This window comes from Dysidea avara, chromosome 11 (genome assembly GCF_963678975.1).
Source record: "Dysidea avara chromosome 11, odDysAvar1.4, whole genome shotgun sequence".
Taxonomy (NCBI): domain Eukaryota; kingdom Metazoa; phylum Porifera; class Demospongiae; order Dictyoceratida; family Dysideidae; genus Dysidea; species Dysidea avara.
The window spans coordinates 25,010,727-25,037,289 of record NC_089282.1 but is presented as its reverse complement, the minus strand read 5'-3'; the positions used below and the strand labels follow the sequence as shown (position 1 = coordinate 25,037,289).

Here is a 26,563-nt window from a genome sequence, read left to right as displayed (position 1 = left end):
TTGCATGTACATGCAGACCTTACCTCGGGCCTTACAGGAGAGCATGTAGCTATGCACAAAGTAAATGAACTATTAACAAAACTTCACTATACAGACATGGGTATATCTGTAGCTGGAAGCATCTCCTGCATGTCTTGAGGTCAGTCAGCTCACTAACAACAATAACGAGCAATTAATTATGCATTCCATTCTTCGCGTAATCTACATGCGTTTATTTTGCGGTTTGTAAAGCTATTATAGTCAATAATTCATTTCGGAGTAGGGAGTAATCTGATCGGAGCGATCGAGCTCTGCGGACTATCGACAGTCTAACAGCAGTCGTATTGGTGAGTGTGTTGTTCCTGAGTTGTATAGCTATGTTATTTATCCATAATACACGCTGTGAAACTTGATTTGTGCGAAGGCGAGTAAAGAATGTTGAACTGGTGTGGTTGCCCATCCAAGCTATAGCTGCAGTCAGTCTCGCTAAGTCTGGATAGAATTTCATAATGCTGTGTCTTATTCGTTATGCGAAGGCTACTAAAAAGCATAGCAGGGGAAGAAATATGTTGTGACTTGAACTAGCTTGTTGCTCGGTGCGTTGGCGTTGGGAACGCGTATCAAAAGGTCGATTAATTACGTACGAGGTCGCTGACGTGCACGTGTTAGTTTAGTGGCGTGATTTTGATTTCTGTGGCGTGACTTGAATCCTCTCGTACACTGCCTACACCCATACGTAGCGCAGCTGTTCGTGACTCCTACCCGGTTACATAAAAGGCAGTAATATACGATCATGTTGGTGATTTGTATTTTGTATTTACTGTGCAAAACCTCTAGTAAGAGTATAGTCTAAAAGCACAGATAAACAATTCGGTGAATTACAATAAATGATTAAACACTCAAGTCTAGCCCAGCTAGTTTCTGTTTAAACTGTTCTAGTGTTGTGCATGATACGGTACCATCACTTGATGAGTTCCAAATTTTTATTGAGCTGGAAGAATGAGTACAGGTAGGTGAGTTGATTCTTGTTATTGGTTGCTGGAACCTCATTTGGTGACCTCGGGTGTAATGGTCAGATGATCGAAAGCGGCATTAAATGGATATTGGCAGGTATATATCGATGGGATTGTGAATAATCTTAAGCATAGTGATAGCTTTTAGTTGGTTCAGACAATGTACCAGTGGCTTCCAGTTTATAGTCTTGTAACATTTCGGTAACACTTGAAGAGTTGAAATAGCTAGTTGTTAAAAACAAACCTTAATTGCAGTGTATCTTTGAACTGATTCAATAAGAGATATGTCTTTATTTGTATGTGGTCCTCAAACAACGCAAGCATACTCTAAAATAGGTTTAACTAATGATTTATAACAGTTTGCTTTAATCGATGGAGGACAGTTTTGAAGATTTTGCTTTAAAAAACTTTTGACTCTGTTAGCTTTATTAGAGATCTGTTTGATGTGTTGTGACCAGGAAAGTTTTGAGTCAATAACCACACTAAGATACTTAGAGTGGGTCACTTCACAAATGACTTGGTTGTGTAGAAAGTATTGTGTATCAGCGTTGAAACCGGGTCGGGTCATCCGGGTCACATTTTCTCCGGGTCATCTGGGTCTGATCCGGTTTACAATTTATCCGGGTCTGACCCGGATTGGATCACGTGAGAAACAAAATTGTTCGTTTGACGACGTGGAAACTTATAAACGCTATCGCGTAGCTCTTTCGTGAGCCACGCCCACTTATCGCATTACCAACATACGCTCAGCCATGCTCATTTGTTAGTAAGTGTAGTATGTAGCACGAAATTGAGGGTATCTATGGTGAGGGGTAGCTATTGTCAGTAGGTGAAGACTTTTTTTTTTTTTTTTTTTTTTTGGTCTTCAACCTACAGCTAGCCTGAAGTTGCAATATTTACTCAACACGAATCGAACGCTCAAAATGTAGACTTGTTCGCTCGCTCGAGACTAGCCGAAACACGTCTCGGCTTTAATTAATCCGGGTCACATCCGGGTCAGCAGTAGTGACCCGGTTTCAACGTTGTTGTGTATACGATATTTGTTTTATTAGTGACTCTTAAAAACTTATTGATATTATTAAATGTCAGCTTCCAGCTGGCTGCCCATTTTTCAAGTGATATACGAATAGGCTCAGATCATAATAGAAGTTTTCAAAAGGGACTCACATGTGTGTTACTGTCACCTGAGGCTGTTGTTTGTTGTGAATTCCTGTCCTTACAAGAGAACACGATACAAGCATAGTCATTCCAGGTGGTTGTCCATGTACATTTCAGCTGTTACTGCGGGTATGTGGCTATCTTACAAGTTTATGTTTTTATAATATTATTATACGTAGCTAGCTAGAGAGAATAAACAAAATTAATGTAGAAACGCATGTACCTCAGGCACACGCACTGACATGCAAAATGCACAGTACAGGCATAGCAATGGAGTTATAAAATTAAGATTCATAGCTAACAGTGCACAAATGAACAAATACCTGAGTGTTCCAACCAGCATAAATTGAAAACTAAAATCCCAAGAAAACACATAGAACCAAATATTTTCAGCTTTTGTAAATTTAATACCTTATAGCTATAGTACATGGGACATGATGAAATCTCTTTTAAGACCCTGAGGTGGCCTCTGTAGAAGAGGAATATACATTTTACTTGCAGATGACAAGTCCAACGTGCACTCTCCAACACTCACTTAATGTTACATATGGTTGATTTAATTTAGTTGGTTTTAGTGGAATAGTAGAATTCCAGAATTGGTTTCATGTAACAGTTTCATGTCGCTACCTGCATGCATGTTTTAATACCAGCTTGGAATTTTCATTTCTGCTTGTTTAGATACTCAAATGGAGTACTGTAATAGTAAGAACAGTTGATTGTTCTCTGATAGAACAACCATCTTCTCTTTACTAGAACAAAGAACTTCAGTACAAGGGAAACTGAAATAAATGTAGGAAGTATGTTTTAAATTTGTTAGTGAAGTTGTCTCATCTGTAAGAGTTAATAACAGTGTAGGAGAGTGTCCCTGTCTCTAAAAATAAGCCTGAGTATTTAGAGGGATTCTATCAGATGTGTAAAACATTCACATTGGCATAACAAGGGAACGTGGTGATTGAACAAAGAAATGTTATGATTGAAACAATCTTCACCTATATACTACAAACAGAGTTTTGCAGAGAGAATCCCTTTGAATTACTCAGGCTCATTTTTAGAGGCCCTATCATATCTCCTCTCCACTATTATTAACTCTTGATTTAATGCTTAAAATTTCTTCACAAGTCCCCTCTTAGTAAATATAGTGCAACTACATAACTATGGCTTTTGCCACCATGACCCTTGAATATCTGATCATTTGTTCTTGGAGGAATTAAAAACTGGCTTCCTGGTTTCAAAACCATAGCAGAGTAGTTGCTTTACCTGTGCAGGGTTGTACAGTAGACCTTTGCCAATAGCAGCTTTGATTCATCCTGCCACTGTTGAGGATCACACATATTTTTGTTATCAACGTTGTTGAAAAATGCATAAGTGTGGCTCTAGAAAATTTGCTGACTGGTTTTCAAGTCCAAAGTAGAGCAAGGCCATAGTCATCTCTTTCTGACTCCAAGACGTGGTACTAGCTAGCTACAGCCTTTACATAGTCTAACTACCGTACACAAGGAAATTTTGATGTAGGAAAAATTTGATGAATCAGTTTAATTTGTTGAATTTAAATTCGTCAAATGCTCTTAAGCGCCTTTTGAAGTACAGGTATTATCTACAATTTTCGAACGTTTTATTCATCAAATCTGTTGAAGTGTGAATTCGTCAAATTTTTCTTACGTCAAAATTTCCTTGCATACGGTAGTTAACATCAGTTATTAGGTAATAATTATTTTTCAGGTGCTTAAAGGTGCCAAAGAAGGGATTTCATGACAAAGGGATGTAATTTTATGTCATTTGGGCTTATCCAATACTACATGATGTACCTTGTTGATTGTTCTATTAGAGTATATCATTCTTGTTCATAATTTAAAAATAGCTGACTGGTTCCGGAAACCAGTGAAAGTCATCACTAAACTATTTAGTTTCCTTGCCATTCATGATTAGCTGCGCACACAGGCTGTATTTCATCTGTGCAGTATGATTAGCTGCTGATTGTTGGAATTAGATATCCATCACGTGTGACAACTTGCAGATGTTGAGCAACAATTATTATTTGTGTACTACTTTCTTTCCTTGCTAGTACAGACTCTAAGGAGTAATACTGCATACATGAAAGTAGCCAATGAAATTATCAGCCTTAATTGAAACCAGAGAGCTGGTTTGACCTCACTAGTATTGTACCACCCACCCCTGGGGCAAATTGAAAGTGAGATTTTATGCACATGTTATTGGTTTTCGTGGGCAACCACCAACCAGAAATAATAATACTTATTTATAACTTTATTGTCTGTCTGGTGTGTTTGTAATAAATGTCACCCCACAGGTGTAGACAACAAGATGTTGGTGACAGTTATGCAGAGTTGTAGGATGGTTATAACATCATTGTGGGGTGCAGTGTACCGATTATTTGGAGAAGATGACTATGTGATTGCTGTATATGGTGAGGTGACTGTGTGGGGGTTTACATGGTGATGATGTTGTTGTTGTAGGCTCATTTATTCTATCTGTTAGCGTGTTTGTTTTAATTAACTTATTCTATGGCATGATGGACCTGACTGGCAGACCAGCCTTCCTGTACAAGTATAAGATACAAGGAGAACATGTAAGATCATATATCATACTAAAATCTCACGCACCTTTATTATCATGACCACCTCATTATAGTGACCATGTCAAGTAGGTCCCAAACATAGCTAAGTTGTACTTCATGGCCTCATTAATAAGACCACTTCATTATAGTGACCATGTCAAGTAAGTCCCAAACATAGCTAAGGTGTACTTCATGACCTCATTAATAAGACCACCTCATTATAGTGACCATGTCAAGTAGGTCCCAAACATAGCTAAGTTGTACTTCATGGCCTCATTAATAAGACCACCTCATTATAGTGACCATGTCAAGTAAGTCCCAAACATAGCTAAGGTGTACTTCATGACCTCATTAATAAGACCACCTCATTATAGTGACCATGTCAAGTAGGTCCCAAACATAGCTAAGTTGTACTTCATGGCCTCATTAATAAGACCACCTCATTATAGTGACCATGTCAAGTAAGTCCCAAACATAGCTAAGGTGTACTTCATGACCTCATTAATATTGATGAAGTAAAATTCTGATATTATTATCTGAATTCCTTTACCACTGAATTTCCGAGCAGATTATATGATACACACTAAACCACCATATATGTAATTTTTGCTGATTGACAAATTTCAGGATTTATTTTCGTGAAACACTCATTTTTCACTCATCTGTTATTTACTAGTCTTAATAATTGTTAATTTTTAAGGATGAAAATTTCTATACCTCCATGTAATCACTATGGGCAAGAGTTCATAATATATATACTGAGGAGAGTATCCTACTCTCATATACCCCTGTAGAAGGGTGTATCGTGAAGTTATGACGTAATTCAAGGTGTTGTGGTTTGTGACGTACGAGCAGCCATAAAAGTGCAAGAATCATTAGCACCATTTCACACTTGCGACGCTCCGGGTAGCCGTATTCATGAATGTCCTAGCAAGAAACGCCTATGAAGCAGTCTTAACCCATGAAGGAACGATTGTAGTTCGGTGAGAAACGCTTAGAGCTGGAGTTAATTTGGTTGCTAGCAACGTTGGTAGGCACGCGTTCAATCAATACCATGTTCAACTAATGACATCATTAATTATACAAAGAAAAACGGACGAACTCAGAAGTGTTACGTCATAACTTCACGATACACCCTTCTACAGGGGTATATGAGAGTAGGATACTCTCCTCAGTATATATATTATGAACTCTTGGTATGGACTAATCATCTTGTATTGCTTCAACCTAGGTTGACCCTGAAAGGTACAAACAAGCTGTGATGCAGGTAGTAGTGAACATTATAATTGTTAATATGCCGTCGGCGGTACTGATGTATCATGGAGCAGTCTGGCGTGGTGTCTCATTTGGTTATGATGGCATACCTGACTTGTTTACTGCTGTATTGCAGTTTATTGGGATACTGCTGATTGAAGAAGTGTGTTTCTATTACTCTCACAGGTGAAGAGAATTTCTTTTTAACATGCATGACTGTATATGAGATCAAAGAGAGTCAATACTGCTAGCACACAGAAGCAGTTAAGCTCACCCAAGACACACACAAATAATTAGTTATAATCATAATAAACACAATAGTTACCACTCGGTATTTCTTACTAAACTTTCCTTCAATTTATACTTGTTGTATAGACTGAATTATTCTTAGGAACCCATCAGTAAGAATTTGGCTACAAATTTGCTGTTTTGTTGTTTTTGCAAAACCCAACTCAAATTCCCTGGTCTGCTTTTTAACACTTGTTACAAACTATGTAGTTAAAACAAGTTTATCACAAAGGTTACTGGAAAACTGTTGACAACAAACTTATGCAGTGACATTTATAATGTATAATACGTATTAGCATTCTATGAGTATTGACAGTGTTTTTTTTGGTATTTATTCCACATTGTAGGCTGTTCCATCTTCCTTTCTTCTACAAAAACTTTCACAAGAGACACCACGAGTGGACCGCACCTGTTGGAGTAGTGTCTATTAATGCCCACCCTCTGGAGCATGCAATTAGTAACATGGCCCCTGTAATACTAGGACCACTGGTAGTGAAGGCTCACTTATCACTAACATGGTTGTGGTACACCATCGCCATGTTGAACACAATTAACGCTCATTGCGGTTATCATATACCTTTCTTGATGTCACCCGAGGGACATGATTTTCATCATTTGAAGTGAGTAGTAACTAGCTATTGTTATACACCACTATTGAGCTCCTACTAAGTACATGTGCTCTTGTTCACTGGTGTACATCACTTGTGCTACTTGTATACAGTGTGCATATCACTTTATAATATTATGGCATCATTATTAACCACATATGAACAAGTAAGTGTGATAACTGTTATTGTAAGCCATAGGGTGTTTTAAGGTACTGTATATTTTCTGACTGTTTGTGAAAAATGTAAGAACAAAACACAACCACTTGTGTATTTCACGTGAGAATTTAGCCTATCATTTCACAAGTACCTGTATCTTACAGCACACATTCAGCATCAGATTTCACTGGTGCACTGCTAACTATAACACTTGCTAGCTCAAGATACGGCTCATGTGTTTGACCATGTCTCTGTTTTGTATTATTACAAGCAACCTGAAAAATGCAATATACTGAACTTTACAACGTAACATGTTACAGTGCATTAACCCAAGACAGACACAGAATTAGTTACAGCATTTGTGCTGATTCTGTGGCATAAGTTAATGTATGCAATGGTTTGTGCAGTAGTTAAATTTTCACAATGTAAAGTAGTTTTGTTACTATAGTGTACTTATCCAATCACATGACCCACTCATCATGTTGTGTTACAGGTTTAATAACAATTTTGGAGTGATCGGTTTATTAGATCGTCTCCATGGTACTGATAGAGCATTCAGAAAAACAGCTGCCTTTAAAAGACATCATGTGGTGTTCAGTTTTACACCTTCCAACCAGCTCTACACTGACTATGAAGAAAGCTTGAAGGAAAAAGATGATTGACAATTTTGTATTGTACAAATAAATCTACACACATTTTATATGGACTCTGACTCAGCGATATAATTTATATTTATGTTTTATCATTATAGTACTATTATATAACTCACCAATTTCAGAGAGCCAGAAACACGTATCTAAAACTACGAAGAATGCAGAAAATATGCCAGTTATGATGTGGCAATTGAACTAGTGTTGCAACCCTTATCTGGTGAATCTTTTCTCTATGCCACAGCTATAATGTGGAGGATGAGGCACACCTGGATGTCAGTGTGCAAGGATTTTGGGGAAACCGTCATCAAGGGCTTTCTTTGATATAAGAGTTTTAAATCCACTGCTCTCGGAGTTACCGAAACACAGCAGTTTCTTCTCTGTGTAGAAGGTTGAGTGTTACAAACAGCGTAAGTTGAGCAATGTATAAGATGTTGAAATGGGCTCTTTCACCCCATTGCCGGGTATTCTCTGCTTTTGGGGGAATGGGTGGTGCAGCCACTACTGTTTATAAGAGGTTGGCATCTCTGCTTGCTGCTAAAAGAGACAAGAGTTATAGTAGTGGTGTCCTGGAGCTGGATTAGATGCTCCACCAGTTTTTCTTTACTGAGGTCAGCTGTAACCTGCTTGCGTGGAGCCAGGTCTCATCGTGGCAGCCCAGTGACTATCGGAACATGCAATATCTGAGGGTCAGGTGTTTCCATCACATTGATTGTTCTCACTCTGTTTATTTAAAAAACAAAATGGCTAGGCTGCATGTAGTCTGGCGCCGCCGACCCTATTTAGGCGCTTATACAAGCGCCCCGAAAATAGCATAGATATGTTTATCGGGGTGCTTGTATAGCGCCTAAATAGGGTCGGCGGCAGGCTGCGTGCTGAGTCATCATGTAATCTGTAATCTGGCGGCGCCCGTCCCTATGTATAGGGGCGGGTACGTACCTCCAAGTGCACGTGTGATAGTCGATAATTATCCGAAAGCTGCCACTGAAGTTTCTTTGAGGAACCATAGGAACTGAGAGTGAGAAACATTCAGAATCGTACCGAACAGGTGGTCTACCCCAACCCATAAATTAACCGGTTAGTACTCTACTTTAGTTCGTATTGTATCAAATACGAGATGAAATGCCCTCGGGATCGCCATATGTCTAGTCATGTTTCATAGGCAGTTTAGCCCTAACTGAGTGAAACACACACACAGTTATGGTTAGTAGCTATTATTATTATTATTTTCTTTTGTCAGCTCATTCAAACTGCTACCTCAGCACTTTCATAAGTAATATAGCCGCTTCTAAAAATAATTACCGTGTTAATTTACGTGTGTTGTTGCCATAGAGTCGCGTATATACACTATGTGGTATATATAATCTATGGTCAATGTGTGCTACGTTTATGCACGTGTGGGACCATGCCCACTTATCGGAATTATGGGTTTATTGTAGCTGCCTGTAGACTTATGTGGAGCCACACCCACTTATCACTTGAGTGTGCGTGTGTGTGTGTGTTTAAACTACTCTTTGGTAGTCTCTTACCCAGGCCACGTTTTTCCTTTTGTGGGTAGGTGAGAAAAGGGTGGAAAAACTGGTTTGGGCACAAGGATAACTCTTTTGGTACATAGCTACTCGTTTACTGTTTCCTCGATTCTTTCAATAACGCAGGGTTTGTGATTTGCAGACAACATTGTACCCAAATTTACTACCTATGTTGCAATTTACACTGTAGCTATCTCTTGGCACACGCCTCTAAACTGGATCTCTTCCAGACTACTAATGAGGTCATTAGGTCCACCAGCTCAGGAAGTGCTAACCCACTTATAACCATGTTGATCCTGATTATTCATTAATCTCATCATCATTACTTGTGTCTACCTGCATTAGCCATTATTTGGTTGTTATAACTATATAATAAATTCTGATTTCAACATGCTAGTTTCACTATACCATATGCAAGGAAATTTTGACGTAATAAAAATCACACTATCAGATTTGACTAATTAAATGTTGATAAGAAATTGTAGATAAAACATGGACATTTGAAGGTGCTTATGGACATTTGAAGGTGCTTATGGACATTTGAAGGTGCTTATGGACATTTGAAGGTGCTTATGGACATTTGAAGGTGCTTGTGGACATTTGAAGGTGCTTATGGACATTTGAAGGTGCTTGTGGACATTTGAAGGTGCTTGTGGACATTTGAAGGTGCTTGTGGACATTTGAAGGTGCTTGTGGACATTTGAAGGTGCTTATGGACATTTGAAGAATTTAACTGATTGTCAAATTCAAAAAATTTTTCTTACATTACTACAACTGGCCTACAAACAACCTCCCAAGCTCCTTATATTGTGGTACTGTGTAGTAGGCTTGGGCTCCCCTGGCAAATAGTATCACTCAAAAATCCAGCCCCACTTTTCCTTTATGCCATCTTGGCAGTTATGGGTTAGGCATAATCAGATAAATTTAACTAGTTGCAAAGACGTGTCTCATACTGTTCTCCATTTGTAATGCTGAAAACGGAGTGGCACTTTGCTTCTCTGTAAATGATAGTTGTAGCATGTTCATTCGCGTAGTAATAAGTCTGATATCACTATAGTATGATGCAATTCTTTCCTTTGATGTAGTATGTGCGGGTTCACCAGTCATAAAATAAAAAAGTACAAGTAGCATAGCTGCAGGTATAGACAACCTCCTTTGTTTCATTGCTATTTATTTCTATGATCCATACTTAAATTAAAAAAAAGAGAAGATTTTACTTTACTGGCAGATAATGGCCAGCGTGTATGAGTGATGCATGGCCAATAATGGCCTCTTCTATCATTACGCATACAATGAATGATCTTTGTAATTCTGACAAGGACACATGCAGAGACTAAACCACTAATGTTGTTCTACACATTGTATTCATATCACCAAGATAGTGAACGAGAGTGCATATCACATATGTACAAATTTTCAAGGGACGTAATTTTCATGATTGCTTGGCTGTCCTTGAGTTTTTAATTATCTCTATGCTATATAGCAAGTAGTCTGAGTGAAAAATAAATGATCTTCAATAAATAAAACCATAAGAATTCTGAAATTTTTTTGATCAATGAAAATGATTACATAAATTATATACCTCAAATTTTTTTGCATGTATATGCTAACTATAGATGCGCTTGTTTTGATAACACATAATAGAGTAGATTTTATATGTGTGCTCTTGGAATCTAAAGCAGTTACATAACTGTAGAGATCCATCCTAGTTTACTTACTTAGGCCAGATCCGGGAGCTAACTATAGCATGTGTACATATACCACTTTGGCATGGGCATTCAAAGGCGCCGCTCAGGGTTCAACTCGTGTATTGCCTGGCAATATCCCCAACCAGTTCAAAGATACGAAATGCTTTGACTGATTTTATTAAGCAACATGGAGTGTTTTATTGTGGGTTTTAGTTTACACATTAGGCAAGGCTCAGTGTAGTTGCTAAGTTTAGATAATTTGACAGTAAATAAACTAAAACGATTGCTTGGGCGATGATGCGTAGATGCGTATTTCTACCCACTGTGACACAATCTAGACAAAACCTTCTGCATATAACACTTTAAATATCCGTAAACTTCCACGCACTGGGATATAAAATAGTCATCTCCTGTATACTTGGATGATATCATTGTTATTATACTCATCCTCGGCTCCACCTCGGACTCATGTAAAGTACTTTATATCACCCTCATAATAGTATTAGTATACAAGATAAACATATCTATGCTAAACCTGCCTAGCTGTAAAGAAGGGTGCAGCTGCCTTCTAAAGCCTGGGTATAAAGGGTTGTGAAATCAAAGGTGGCAGCCAAGAAATGGCTGCAATGATGTTAATTCCAATCAGTTTTAATAATCCATTATTAAAATTGATTAGCATTAACATCATTGCAACCATTTTTTTGGCTGCCACCTTTAATTTGAAGGCCGTACCCTCTTAGCTAGTTTTACATGTATTCACTTCATTTTTGGAAGCCAGCCATTTGGGACTTGTTTTGTCAGTGATGATGATAACATCATAATTTGACAATTACATAACAATATAGTTTCAAGGGGTCAGTAGTCTAGTCTCAGAGTTTCCAATTTAAGTTATTAAAAAAAAGTAATAATAACTGAAGTAGGACTGAAACGATCATGCTTTTTTTGGTATTCGAGTACTCTCTAGAGTTAACGATCAAGTATTCACGAATACTAGCTATTTGTAGTCATATCCATTTGACATGTTTTGTACCAACCTTAAACAGTTTACAGCTTTTCAAGTAACAACAATGATACGCACACACTGTATTACAGTACTGATTTTAGCATTCCTGACAAAAAAATTATGCCAATCAAGCTCTACAGCCTTCATTGTGTCACATCCTGATGACAAATACATCATGTGAGCTGGGTCATATGATCTTAACGAATACTCGAGTACCAATTTTTCAATCCTGGCACCAAATCCTTAACGAGTACTCGTCGAGTGTTAGTATTTGTTTCAACCCTAAACTGAAACCCTGGCAAGACAAAAGAAAATAATTGTAGCAGAGTAAGAAAATTATTGTTTAGTGTTCTCTATACTAATTAATAACAAGTTGTTTCACTTAGTTTGTGGTATATGCTAAAATCAATTTACGTTGACTGTTATAAGCATTTTTAGTGTGAAGTTGCCTGTTTATTCTTTTGTGGTAGGTAGAAAATTCTGTTAAATAAGAAGTTGCTGGAATGGAAAGGTGGGACTGGTGTTAAAGTTTTAGTAGGAAAATTCAATTCTTTATGAAATCAAGTACATGCTGATCTCAAAATCAAGAGTGTTTATAAAGAGAATGCTGCATAAAAAGCAACCCTGGCTGGTATTTTTTGCTTTAAATATTTTAACGTGCAATAACTTATTGGCGACAAAACAGTAAATTTTCTTCAGTATGTCAAACTTTATTCCCACCAAACTTTTTGTCTATTACTCTAGCTGTACACATACTGTTTTGTTACACTTGTGTTGCTAGTACATATTAATAGGTATACAGACATCAGAGATGTTGGTGACAGTCATGCAGAGTTGTAAGATGTTCATAACATCATTGTGGGGTACAGTGTACCAATTGTGTGGAGAAGATGATTATGTGATTGGTGTATATGGTGAGGTGGCTACTGTGTGGGGGTTTACATGGTGACAGTGTTTTTGTAGGAACATTGGTGTTAACGACTGCTGTATATATGTTGATAAACTTGTTCTATTCTTTCATGGACCTGACTGGCAGACCAGCCTTCCTGTACAAGTATAAGATACAAGGAGATCAACATGTATGGTTGCACTATACTGTATGATGCACAAAATTCTGTAAATACTGAAATAGTTTTCTTCAATTGTTTGTCACCTGGTAGTCTAAGTGTGCATGGGCTCTTGTGTACTAGTTGATTAGCATTTGCTCTATTGCTTCTTACCTGCTAGGATTGTAGGGTACCACAAAGTACACATTTTCACCAATTGTATGAACAAATATGGGAAGCTGTAGCAGATCAAATGAGATACATTTTGATAGTCATCGTAAAGTAGACACATTTTCATGAACGTTATACATTATACAAATACAAGACACCCTACATGCCATGCCACGATCATGCTATGCTTTGTCATCACAACAGTACTGATAATGTACATAGAGGTGGGTGTGTACAGGTAAACAGCTGTGAACTTGCAAGCGCAAGTAACTCACAGTCAGGGAGCCCACGTGAATGTTTGCAGTAATGCTTCAAAGTGTCTCCACTGTATACATGTACAATTACCATGAGATGGTATTATTGTTGCGTCTTCACAGGTTGACATTGAGAAATTCAAGATAGCTGCACTGCGATCTACACTGAATGTTGTACTACTTAACCCACCAATGACAATTTTAATGTTTCACATAGCTGTGTGGCGTGGTGCATCATTTGGTTATGATGACATACCAGACTTGTTTACTGCTGTGTGGCAGTTGGCTGTGATAGTACTGATTGAAGAAGTGTGTTTTTATTACTCTCACAGGTAGAAAAAAAAGCTATTCATCTGTATAATATGCATTGTGTATTGAGTTTTATGAGATTTGATAAAGTATATACTCTCCTTATTATATGCTTTAATTATGCATAAAGTTACACACAAGAGCATAGCAACAAAATTGCCTGGGCTAAGAAGGATGAGAACTAATTTGTACACAGTGTGCTAAGCACACTCAACATGCTCTTATCTAGGGGAGTCTGTGGGCATTCCCACACAAAAATTTTACTTCGTTTCTGAAATTAAATTTAGCAGCACCTTTGACCAAAAAAATTGCATTTGAATGGTGTACGTGCATGTCTGCTCTGGTCAAGGAGCTTGACTGTTCTATTAGAGTATCTAGATCTTATACTAGTGGAAGAGCTAAGCTCTCTCTAAAATTAAAGTGAGGAGGCTCTAGCACTGTCTTAATAATGTAGTAGGCTTTTTCTCACACATGTACAGCTAATACTCTAGCACCTGTTTAACATTACATCATCCCCAACCTTTGTTGTATGACACAAATACTCTCAATTCAGTAATTTGTTGTTGGTTACAGGTTTCTTCATCTTCCATTTATGTACAAACATGTCCACAAGACACATCATGAATTTACTGCATCTTTTGGTGTTGCTGCGTTTAATGCCCACCCCCTGGAGCATGTAATCAGTAACATTGCTCCCTTTATGGTGGGACCACTGGTAGTAAAGTCACACTTGTCACTGTTTTGGTTGTGGAGCTGCATTGCTACTTTAAGCTCTCTCAGCTCACATTCAGGATACCACATGCCTTTCTCATTTTCACCAGAAGCACATGACTTCCATCATTTGAAGTGAGTAATGGAGCAACATAATGCTTGTGTTTGTGACACACACTCATTGTGAATGATATTCACTATCAAGAAGTGGTCCACCACATGATATTCCTGTCCTTTAGCTAATGGGTCAAGTTTTAAGAAAAGCTTGTGCTTGCCAATTATGGAAATTTTCTAAACGATTCCTGTATGTAACAATTACAGCTCCTTTATGCAGTCAATGCATATAAAGAAGCTGCATTTTATTTCTGCATCACATGACCCACCATCTTGTTTTGTTACAGGTTTAATAACAATTTTGGAGTGTTGGGTATACTGGATTGTCTCCATGGTACTGATGAAGCATTCAGGAAGACAGCTGCTTACAAGAGACATCGTATAATCTTCAGCTTCACACCTGCCAACCAGCTCTACACTGATTATGAGAAAAGTTTACAGGAAAAGGATGATTGACAGTATCTCAATTGAATCCAAGCGCTTTGCAGTAGTGTGCAAACTCAAACCAACATTGCTTGTGTGCTTGAATGATAAGACTAAAACTGTGTTTCAAAACTGTATTACACATTAATTTTGAAGTTTCACATATCTTGCAATTTCTGTTAGTTAAGACAAACCATTTAGGTGGAAAAAGCACGTCAGAAGAAGAATTTCCCCTCTCACATGATTGTTTGATAGTTTCAGTGGAACCTCTCTGTAGTGGACACAAGAAATTTTGGTCCACTTTTGCGGTAATAAAGAAGTTTTCCCCATTCAGTATGGATCCAAACCTAAATATTTGTCTTTATATGGAGGTGTTTTCTATTGTGTCCTTTTTTGGAGAGTTTGTTAAGAGAGGTTCCATTGTAGCTATACAAGTATGCCACCACTATATAATTGCTAGTGGCACTAACTCTTGCCTGATATTTGTGTAGTGTATATCCAAGTGTTATATACAGGTTATGCCTCATATATAATTTGTGGTTTGAATTAATTGAAAGATACTGTCGATCACATACTAATTCTACATCCACCTTAAAGTCAGATAATTGTATGTATGTGGAAACCACTTTGACTACTCTGGTCACATGTTTTAGTTTACAGGCAGCTAACCAGCAAAACCTTTTATGCACATTGTCTATATGAATTTCAACAATACTGTAATAAATGTACAGTTACGCACATATCTCTTGTGTGCATGTATGTTCAGTATTTGTTCAACAATACACAAAGCTACTCGTCAATGGGTCTATAAAAGTTGAAACACAACTCAAAGAGTTCAAATATTGTTAGAAAACCAGCTCCAGTAAACAATCCAATGTAGCCACCAAAGTCTATTAGGAACTGTGCTGTGCTGTACTCCAACCCCTCCTCCACATCTGTGCTGGTGAGACTGTCATAGTAAATCAATATCTTGGCATAGTTGTTGGTGATGAATGATTCTGTAAAATTGTCATTCAAATATTTATAAGACTCTCCATTTTCATCTATTGCACTGCTAACAACAAAGTCAGGGAAGGGCAGGAAATCGACAAGAGACTGGACGTTGAGGAGTCTCACAAAATGGGCTGCTGGAAATTTAGCATATGACAAAGTTATTTGGTAACGTGTTGATTCACATGCGACAGGACAATCACATTCACTAATATCCAACTCCTCAACCTCATATTGACATAAATTTGTTAGCCTGCAAATCTTAGTAGGGCCAGGCATGTATTGCGATTTGCAGCCACAGTTTGCCACAACAAAATCAGTGACACACTCTGTTATACAAGACTCCTGTGAGTAACTATTAAAATATTTTAGCGCAACATCGTCATCACATTGTCCGCCACTTGATTTAGTTAACAACTTGTTATCAATTCTTCGTAGTGCCACTTGTGTTAGTTGACCAGCTGACACTGAAAAGCCACCAGAAGGTCTGTAGTGTGGGAAATGGTCAGGATCATGTATAAATACGTTAAACCCAACTGAGTCACTTTCAGCCTGGAAGTATTCATATTCTTCTGCATTTAGAACCAATTCCAGTCCATATCTCTGACCATTTGAAACACTAGACAAGATAGTTCCATTCTCACCAGAATTGAATGTATAGCAGTTCCCTTCCATGCTTGTTTTTTGTGTAAGGTCCTGTAGCCAGCAGTCCTGACCTGAATACCGACAACTGTACAACATATGTTCAATTTGATGACCAGAATTGTTGTAATAAAAATCAGAACTTTCACTACTAAATAAATGGAAATAGTTAGTAACAAATACATTGTAATCAAAATTTTCATTGCCTAGATAAGGATTTTCTGATAAAAGATTTAAAAATATAGTCAACTGGTTTAACTCAATTCCAGAGTCAACAGCTACCGATCTTCTATTCAAATTTTTGTTACAAACTGTAACTGCTGGGAAAGGGAGTGTTTTTTGGAAGTGCTGTTTAGAGGATAGTACAGTGTTCTGGTCGAGGTATTGTTTTGTAACTAAAATAATGGCTACTATCATTAAACCCAGTGATAGGAGTAGAGCACAAACCCAAAACACCAGTCTTGTCAGTGATCTCTGACTACCAGCTAAGTATGGTAGCCCATGAAATGATGTCGTAGAAAAGAAACGAAATAAAATCCTCCATACCATGATTTTCCAACTTTTAGCCAACTTTCTATCATTTGCATCCAGAGGTGCTTGATTGAGGATATTCCGTTGGTGGTTAAGGTTTGTACAACTCCTGCTGAACTTTGAATGAATGATTGCCTTTTCCTCCTCCTGTTGCTGTTCTTCATCTTGCCAAGCATTTGTAATGAGGCATTTCTTGTCACTGATGTTGTTTTCCTCAGATTGGATTATTGGTGGTAGCTTGAGTGGCCCAGACTTCTCATGACATGAATTCATGGAGCCAGGAGGAATCAATTTATTGGTGTTCAAGCCTGAATCATCAACATTATTTGAAGTGGTTCCATTTTCAGTTGTATGAGGAGTAACTTGCAACAGATGCACTTGTTTATCAGTCATATCAATACAGCTATAGAGTAAGGAAGAATGGAAAAATATATGAATATATATATATATATATATATATAATATTAGGCCACGAAAAGTTAATTATATGTTTCTGGTTCCCTTCCTGGTCATTTTTTTGCTGAATGAATTGCACAATCACCATACAATAATTTATAATATTAAATCTGTTGAAACATGTCTTGTAAACACACTTTTCTTATAAAGATGTGCTAACTTTATGCATTTTCCCTATATAATTCCATGTACTGCTATATAAGTCAGAAGTAGCTATAGTCTTTTGTATGCAAATGGTTGATTTAGCCAGCCTTGAACATCCAACCTATGCTTTAACAGCATGACTTGATTCTCACAGGATCAACAGCATGACCTTGGATCAACACCACGACCTTGATTCTCATTCTTTGATTGATTATTAGATATTATCCCACTATAGGAGCCTGCAATAAGGCTACTAAAAGCCTGTAAATGCAGGGAGTCAATTTTCTATTAGCATTGGAAGTAGACAAAACACTTTAAGTGCACTTACATGTAGCTAGATAACAGATGGCATATAAGTCAGTACTATAATAGCATTTGTATGCTGATGGCTGTTAGTCCTGTCCTGCAAAATTGGACTTTTCCCAACTTTCGCCCATCCAAATATTTGGAAATTTGGGCCCTTAATAAATCATGTCAAATGTATTGAAATATTTGGACCCCTGTATAATATTTTCATGAAGGAACTGATATTTCAGAGTGTTATGCTGAACTGAATATAGTTGGATGACCTTCATCCCATTTTCTGAGATTTTTTCAAACTGCGATGTCTCTAAAGGGTTTTGTGATCCAAACATTTTGAAGTATATAGATTGCATTCCAGCCTCCAAAATAACCCACAGTCCAATTTTTTTTATCTGAAATATTGTTATTGTGATAAATTTATTAAGCATTAGATACGTATATAGATGATAAAGTGCTTGAACAACACCTGCAAGAAATTATAGATGTATAACTAATACTGCTAATGCGTTTAAGTGGGGAGAAAATATTCAGGTTAAGCAAAATTTAGGGTCCAAATATTCTCCATGCAGTACATACCATCACTAGCCTCAAATTCAACAGTGTTGTATCATATAGTCTCTGTGATGACAATCTCAAGTGACGATAAGATGTTCTTTGGTTACTTGGACAACTGCTCTGTGTGTGTGTGTGTGTGTGTGTGTGTGTGTGTGTGTGTGTGTGTGTGTGTGTGTGTGTGTGTGTGTGTGTGTGTGTGTGTGTGTGTGTGTGTGTGTGTGTGTGTGTGTGTGTGTGTGTGTGTGTGTGTGTGTGTGTGTGTGTGTGTGTGTGTGTGTGTGTGTGTGTGTGTGTGTGTGTGTGTGTGTGTGTGTGTGTGTGTGTGTGTGTGTGTGTGTGTGTGTGTGTGTGTGTGTGTGTGTGTGTGTGTGTGTGTGTGTGTGTGTGTGTGTGTGTGTGTGTGTGTGTGTGTGTGTGTGTGTGTGTGTGTGTGTGTGTGTGTGTGTGTGTGTGTGTGTGTGTGTGTGTGTGTGTGTGTGTGTGTGTGTGTGTGTGTGTGTGTGTGTGTGTGTGTGTGTGTGTGTGTGTGTGTGTGTGTGTGTGTGTGTGTGTGTGTGTGTGTGTGTGTGTGTGTGTGTGTGTGTGTGTGTGTGTGTGTGTGTGTGTGTGTGTGTGTGTGTGTGTGTGTGTGTGTGTGTGTGTGTGTGTGTGTGTGTGTGTGTGTGTGTGTGTGTGTGTGTGTGTGTGTGTGTGTGTGTGTGTGTGTGTGTGTGTGTGTGTGTGTGTGTGTGTGTGTGTGTGTGTGTGTCCTATGGAATAGTGATGGTATGGCTGATGCAAATTAAGCTTCTCTTTGTTGAGATCCGCAATTATGTGCATTCGCGGTGCCAGGTTAGTCTCGTGCCCAGACCGCTTTTTTTCTTTTTGTGTGGAAGCGGAGAAAAAAAAGCGGTCTGGGCACGAGACTATAGTGCCAGGTCCAGTTTGCGCTGTCCCGTTGCTGATCATGAGGCACCGATTGCTGTGCAGGTCGCTGAGGCCCATATTTAAGTTCATTTGTATTTGCTTATTATGTACTGTTTTATCTTATGTAAACAAACCAACAACAACAACAAAAAAAAAACAAGCAAAAAAAAAACAAACGAAACAAGTCCGGCCTCAACACAAATAGCTACAACTCACATACCTGGTTCTGAAGTTTGCGCCAACAATAGGTTTTCACTGCGGAGTAGTTGTAAACAATGATTTTATTTATTTGCATGTGCCCCTCCCACTGGCCGGAAACCACAAACGTCACGTGGCCACTATCGCGTGCCTTACGACCGCGCCCTGACTGTAGCGTAGACTATTAAACGAAGCAAGAGAAATGTCATTGAGACAATGTAAGAGAGATATTATTCAGTAAAAATTATTCTTGAAATATTTAGACCTCCATATATTTGGGATAGTTTGCAAATCCTCGAAATGTTTAGCTATAGCTAGACTATAGCTAGCTATCAGTTTTGCACAACGCTCAACTCGAAAAATAGCTAGCCAGCTAGCTACTCCCCCTCGAAATCTGTAGGCTATCGATATAATAGATTACTGCTGATTTTATCTCCTTTAAAAATCCCGTGCTACAAAATAAATTCTTTGCCTAATTTCTCAACCCCCGACGTGAAATCGACGGTATAATAATAAGCGCCCATCCAGTAGTGAAATCGACGGTATAATAATAAGCGCCCATCCAGTAAGCGCCACCAGGAGAAAAGTCTGGAGGAAGGACGACACGGAGATAGCAATGGCATATTTAGGTGGAGCATGGGGGGCTGAAGCACCCGCTCCAAATTTTTGCTACACTACATGATGCCAGCTAGAAAGACAGTAGAAGCTACAGCACAGGTGCAGTTGCATCTAAAGCATACATGGACAATGAAAACATGGAAAAGAAGAGCTAATATCTTCTAGGAATCAACAATAGGCAATCAAAGGGGTAAATCTGCTTTAAAGGCTCCTAAGCATTGAAATACTCTAATAGAGTAGTCAACTACTCTAATAGAACATTCATCATCAATACTCCTTTTTGTAGTTTTTATCCCTGATCTGCATCAACAGTTAAGCAGGCCTAGCCAGTATTTACTGACCAGTGAGGCATTTATCTCAACCCAACTGCTGCTTTTCAGTAGAGAGGCTCTTAAAACTATAAAGAACAAACCATCTCCTATAGACCCCCCGAACTCAAACTATCTTTTGTTTTTACAAATAGCGTAACTAGAGGTCACAATCAACCAGGAATGTAGACTCACATCCAGGCTCAACTTCTTTACCAACAGCAATCAGTGGAACTGCCTACCTGATAATGTCATTAAGTCAATTAATCTCAACAACTTTAAGAATAATTTAGACCGTTTCTGGGATATGGACAGACTAAAAGGCCTCTGGCCTACTAACAATTATTTTTGTCTGTTTTGTATACATGTCCATAATTAATACTAATACAAAACTGTACTGCAGCATTTTAGCAGTACCCTTTATATGAAAGATTGAAAGGTATAGCTAATTACCTCTGCTAGAAAATAATGATTTCACATAGTTAAAGTGGTTCACAATGTCAATGCTTATTCAATAAGATTCAGTCAATACTATTGTCGAATTCAACCTCAGAAAGCTAATTATGCGAAATTTTCCTGTGAGCGCATGCCCAGACCCCTAGATAAAGTGCTCCTCATGCTGAGTGTTCTTCGCACGTTGCAGTACTAGTTGCATCAACCGGTTGCTACATTTCTAACCCCCACTATAGATGCTCTTAGCTTATAGTATGCACCTTCACCCTTGGGAAATCCTACCTAAGCAATTAGCTCACTGATCATGATGCTTGCATGAAGCAGCTGCAGATTTGTGCAAATAGAGTTTGCTACACATTATCTGATTGAAGGCACTTACCCAGAGGCAGGGTCTGGTGAATCTCCGATAGCATTTTTGTGCAGCTGAATCTACAACTTTTGATTGGGAATTGTTGATTAGACCATTTTTTCTCTACCCCTATACAAAAGAAAGAAGAAAAAAGTGTCACAAGACTATTTGAAGGACTTGCTTAACAATAGAAACTGTAACTTAATTTATTTTATGTTGTCTCCTGACATTCAGCTCAGTTTCTGACCTGTATAATACTGTAACAATCAAAGATTGCATTTGCAATGGACAATTGGACCCATGCCAAATATATTTGTGTTGTGAATATGTAGCTCAGTATGCAAAACATACCTATAGGGAGAACAAAACTCATATACAAGCTTGTGTCTGTAATTGGATACAACAAATATGTGTCGATGATCTGTAATAGTTATTCTTCAATGGGTCTGAAAAAACTAAAAAATAGCTGAAAGAGTTCAAATAGTGTTAGAAAACCAGCTCCAGTAAACAATCCAATGTAACCACCAAAGTCTACTAGAAACTGTTCAGTGCTGTACTCCAGCCCCTCCTCCACATCTGTGCTGGTGAGACTGTCATAGTAAATCAATATCTTGGCATAGTTGTTGGTAATAAATGACTCTGTAAAGTTATCATTCAAATATTTATAAGAATCTCCATTTTCATTTACTCCACTGCTAACAACAAAGTCAGGGAAGGGAAGGAAATCGACAAGAAATGGGATGTTAAGAAGTCTCACAAAATGAGTTGCTGGAAATTTAGCATATGACAAAGTTGTTTGGTAATGTGTTGATTCACATGCAACAGGGCAATGACATACATTAAGATCTTGAGAAATAAATTTTAAAGAATCATTTATACAATCATTTGTTAGTTTACAAACCTCAGCAGGACCAGGCATGTATTGAGGTTTACAGCCGCACCTTGTCACAACAAAATCAGTGACACACTCTGCTATGCAAGATTCCCTTGAATAACTATTAAAATATTTTAGCGTAACATCATCATCACATTGTCCACCACATGATTTAGTTAAAAACTTATTGTCAATTCTTTGTAGTGCCACTTGTGTTAGTTGACCAGCTGACACTGAGAAGCCACCAGAAGGTCTGTAGTGTGGGAAATGGTCAGGATGATGAATGAAGACGTTAAACCCAACTGAGTCACTTTCAGCCTGGAAGTATTCATATTCTTCTGCACTTAAAACCAATTCCAGTCCATGTCTCTGACCATTTGAAACACTAGACAAGATGGTTCCATTCTCACCAGAATTGAATGTATAGCAGTTCCCATCAGTGCTAGTTCTTTGTGTTAAGTTTTGTAGCCAGCAGTTTTGACCTGCATATTGACAACCATATAACATATCCTTCATTTGATGACCAGAATTGTTGAAATAAAAAACAGAATTTTCTGCATCAAATAAATGGAAATATGTAATATTAAAAGCATCAGAATCAAAACTCTCATCAATCTGTGCTAGATAAGGATCATCATCTATTATAAAGTTTAAAAGTACAGTCAACTGGTCTATATCAACTCTGGTACTAACAGCTACTGATCTTCTATTCAAATTCTTGTTACAAACTGTCACTGCTGGGAAAGGTAGCGTTTTGTGAAAGTGCTGCTTTGAGGATAGTACTGTATTCTGGTTGAGGTACTGTTTTGTAACTAAACTAACAGCTGCTAGCATTATACCCAAAGATAAGAATAGAGCACCAATCCAAAATATCATCCATAAACAAGATCTTTGACTGCTGGCTATTTGTGGCAAGCCATGAAAAGATGTTGTTGAAAAGAAGCGAAATAGAATTCTCCATGCTGTGACTTTCCAAGTTTTAGATATTTTTCTATCATTCTCATTAAGAGGAACTTGATTGAGAATATCCTGGTGGTGGCTAAGATTAATGGACTTCCTTTTTGTTATTGAACTGATGATCATCTCTTCTTCTTGCTGTTGTTCTTCATCTTGCCAAGCATTTGTAATAAGATGTTTCTTGCTGCTCACACTACTTTCCTTAGTAGGAGGGTTGTGTATTGGTGGTAGATTGAGTTTCCCAGAATTCTCGTGGCATGAATTCAAGGGACTAGAAGGGATCAATTTACTGCTGTCCGAGCCTGAATTATCAAAGTTATTTACTGTGGTTCCATTTTTGGTTATATGAGAAGTAACTTGCAACAGATGCACTTGTTTATCAGTCATATCAACACAGCTACAGAGAAAGGAAAATATTAGAGTTCAATTATGTATAATCATTGATAGAGTAGCTACTATAATTATTCACAACTTAAGTAGGTATCGAGCTGCTTTGTAAATGCTGCATGATTGTGCTATTGTATTGCCTGTGCAGATGGTCTCTTGTGACCAGATTGCTTTCTTTAAGGCTTTACAATATGATTATATTTAAGAAGCAGCACTTGCCTATCTGTTCTTAGTCAGTTTGTCCTGGGTTACCCATACGGTCCCTTGCACGACAATGTTATTGCTGGAGTCAGAATTTTAGTTAAGTTCTGCTAAACGCAGGAGACACTTTTGTAGTGAAATTTTCTATTGTTATTTATGCTGATACTGCCTCGATTAATCATTCACTGAGCACATTTAGCCATCAAGTAGGTTCTAAATCAGAGAATTAATACCACCCGCATACTATTCAAAGCACACAGCTTAAACAACCATCAAACATACCCTTGGCAATCATAGCTAGGGAGTCTAATCATGAAAATTTTCTCAGAGAATATCCAAATGAACTCTTAGTATCTAGGTGTGTTCTGTTATACCAATCCTGATTATAAGATTGCATACCATCCTTTCCCCTAGCTAAAATTACCCCCTGTGTAACAATGGCAATTGCTGAGGTAAAAACTATAGTTGACCAAATTTCCTTATTACTGTAGGTGGGTAAAATTACACATGAAAAACTTGTTGCAAATTTTACAATTTCAGTGACAATCGTAAACTGTTATGTCAGTTAGCTAACTACATACTGTACTATTTGTACACTGTGACATTAGTATACATGATTAACATTTAACTTTCTGCCGGTATACAGAGAAGAGTGTTATTTGGAAATTTTCTCATGTGTATTTCCTAGTCTATGGTAAAATTCCATCATTCAATGACGACCCACTTGTTTCCCTTCACTAGGTGGCATAACTTAGTAGAATGGGAGGATCATGCTATTGTCTCAGTTCAATAAATTGAGTGTTTTAATAGAGTAGTGTCTGCTGTATTAGAGAGTATCTCGATCTTCACACACAAAAATTATTAGGTCTTTGCCTAGACTATGATGGATCAAGTAACCAAATTCTCTCTGTATTTAGTATACTTTCAACTTTAGTATACTAAGTTCAGTAGTATACTTTCTAACTCACTGCTTCCTGTAGCCTCTTGTATATAGGTCCCACCTTAGATCCTGGAATAGTCGCTACTAAACATAGTCATTGACTGATTGGTTGTCTGTACTTCATCACTGTGTAAATAATTCCCAGCCTTTTTTGTGTGAATGTTGTCCTAAAGCCCAGGGGGGTCGAGCAAAACAGGAGTCAGATATCCTTTGCTCAACAGTACTAAGGTGGCAACATGGTGAAAAGTTGACAAGCTACGCACTTTTCCTCTATACAGGAAATTTGATGCCTCAAATTCCTTGACATTGACAGATACATAAAGAATTGGTCAGTCTGAAACGCCTTTGTAGCTAGTATATAGCTAGAAATTAATATAATTATGCATGTGCACTTTTGAAATTCCACCTGGACAACAGCTGAGGCTGTGTGTTTATGTGTGTGTGTTAGTGTAGTGGTGTGGTGTGTGCATTGCCGTCTCATTTCCAGCGAGCCGAATGCTTTACATGAGCACACATGCAATTTGTCATCTGGTGGTATGGGGAAAGGTGCTTCTGTTGTGTTCAAGAGTTTTGCCAATCTTGTGTCCATTCGACCTAGTATACTCTTCCATAACGAGCTGGCTACGCTGCTGTCTAAGCTTTTTACTATTGATGTCATTAATAATGTGTATTTGTGGCTCTAGGTCAAGCTGTAGACACCCCAACTCTCACGCACTACACGTGAGACACACGCATCGGATTGTTGTCTCACTTCCATCTCATGTATTGCAATTACTATCTCTCACATAATTTAATTTCACTTCATACCTCTTGGCAAAGCACTAAACAGTGCTCTAATGGCTAAAAATGAAGCGATACAACTAAAAATAGCCAAAAAAGTGGCAAATTTTGCAATTTTTTACAAGAATTTTTCTACTAAATGGAGACCTCGCACATAAGTAAGCAAATCTCACTCATTATAACCGCAGGTGTCACTCCAAATGCACTTTGCAGGTTGAGGTCTCTGTCAAGCTCTGGACACCCTACCTATCTTTTCCTGTAGACCTCGTGATTGCTGAGTCCAGGGTAGTGTCCACTGTGTGAGATTCACCCCCCCTCAAGTAGGTCTGTCTCTACACAAAAACGCTAGAAGAAATTGTTTTAAAAAGCTGTTACTAAAAAGGGATATATATATATATATATATGCCTACAGAAAAGGATAAGTTACCTACAAAGACCTACATGTATGGGTGGAAGGGAGTGCTGTTAAAAAATGCAAACCCATCCGCAACACAGATCACTACCATACATACCTGATTGCAATAGCTCTGAAGGTTTGCGCTATATGCGGTCAAGTCAACAGCAGATCTTCGGTCGCTGTAAACAAATTAATTCCATCAGTGTACTCCACCCACTGGTTGGTAGCTAACCACGAAACGTTACGTGATACTGTCACGTGTTCGATCTACAATCCCGCCCACCCGAGCAGATATTGTTACTTATCTAGTCTAAGTTTTTGTGCAAAAGGTGCAAAAAGGTTGGAGTTAATTGTTAGGAGGAGCCCATTATTTAATTTTACTCTAAAATTATTTAATATCAGAATTCATTATTAGCTATCAGTGAATGTCTGACTTAACAATGAGCACACTCCAAAACAGCACTCATGATGTATGTTAGTATATTACAACTGCACAATTGTCTGTAGAGTGTAGTGGTGGCCAGGTTAAAGAATTTTTTTTTCAAACCTATTAGTTTTACAATTACGTATAGCTATAGTCCGTGCATAAGGAATGAGAGGTGGGGGACAGAGAAGATGGACATGCTATACATGGCCTGGTTGACACTA

General features: G+C 38.0%; 4 protein-coding genes across 6 annotated transcripts; 2 read left to right on the top strand and 2 right to left on the bottom strand.

Moving 5' to 3' along the window:
- The first annotated feature begins 213 nt into the window (after nt 1-213).
- Nucleotides 214-7,825, top strand: LOC136238502 (fatty acid hydroxylase domain-containing protein 2-like). 2 transcript variants are annotated; one of them, XM_066029037.1, is made up of 6 exons: nt 214-326; nt 4,456-4,572; nt 4,622-4,734; nt 5,954-6,162; nt 6,612-6,884; nt 7,522-7,825. In XM_066029037.1, the coding sequence occupies exons 2-6, from the start codon at nt 4,470-4,472 to the stop codon at nt 7,688-7,690; spliced, it is 867 nt and encodes a 288-aa protein (XP_065885109.1). In that variant the 5' UTR covers nt 214-326; nt 4,456-4,469; the 3' UTR covers nt 7,691-7,825. The 2 variants fall into 2 exon arrangements, with proteins under 2 accessions (XP_065885109.1, XP_065885110.1); XM_066029038.1 differs by lacking the exon at nt 214-326 and adding an exon at nt 671-774.
- A 767-nt stretch (nt 7,826-8,592) lies between these two features.
- LOC136239532 (fatty acid hydroxylase domain-containing protein 2-like) lies at nt 8,593-15,087 on the top strand. 2 transcript variants are annotated; one of them, XM_066030276.1, is made up of 6 exons: nt 8,593-8,755; nt 12,693-12,812; nt 12,862-12,977; nt 13,493-13,701; nt 14,252-14,524; nt 14,791-15,087. In XM_066030276.1, the coding sequence occupies exons 2-6, from the start codon at nt 12,710-12,712 to the stop codon at nt 14,957-14,959; spliced, it is 870 nt and encodes a 289-aa protein (XP_065886348.1). In that variant the 5' UTR covers nt 8,593-8,755; nt 12,693-12,709; the 3' UTR covers nt 14,960-15,087. The 2 variants fall into 2 exon arrangements, with proteins under 2 accessions (XP_065886348.1, XP_065886347.1); XM_066030275.1 differs by having other exon boundaries at nt 12,680-12,812.
- A 489-nt stretch (nt 15,088-15,576) lies between these two features.
- Nucleotides 15,577-19,785, bottom strand: LOC136239531 (acid-sensing ion channel 1A-like). The gene is made up of 2 exons (XM_066030274.1): nt 19,674-19,785; nt 15,577-17,492 (listed from the first exon to the last, which is right to left on the bottom strand). Exon 2 carries the CDS (start codon nt 17,480-17,482, stop codon nt 15,716-15,718), a length of 1,767 nt encoding a protein of 588 aa, XP_065886346.1. The 5' UTR covers nt 17,483-17,492; nt 19,674-19,785; the 3' UTR covers nt 15,577-15,715.
- Nucleotides 19,786-21,630: 1,845 nt separating this feature from the next.
- LOC136238408 (acid-sensing ion channel 1A-like) lies at nt 21,631-26,142 on the bottom strand. Its single transcript, XM_066028861.1, has 2 exons — nt 26,031-26,142; nt 21,631-23,607 (listed from the first exon to the last, which is right to left on the bottom strand). Exon 2 carries the CDS (start codon nt 23,595-23,597, stop codon nt 21,810-21,812), a length of 1,788 nt encoding a protein of 595 aa, XP_065884933.1. The 5' UTR covers nt 23,598-23,607; nt 26,031-26,142; the 3' UTR covers nt 21,631-21,809.
- Between the last annotated feature and the right edge of the window lie 421 nt (nt 26,143-26,563).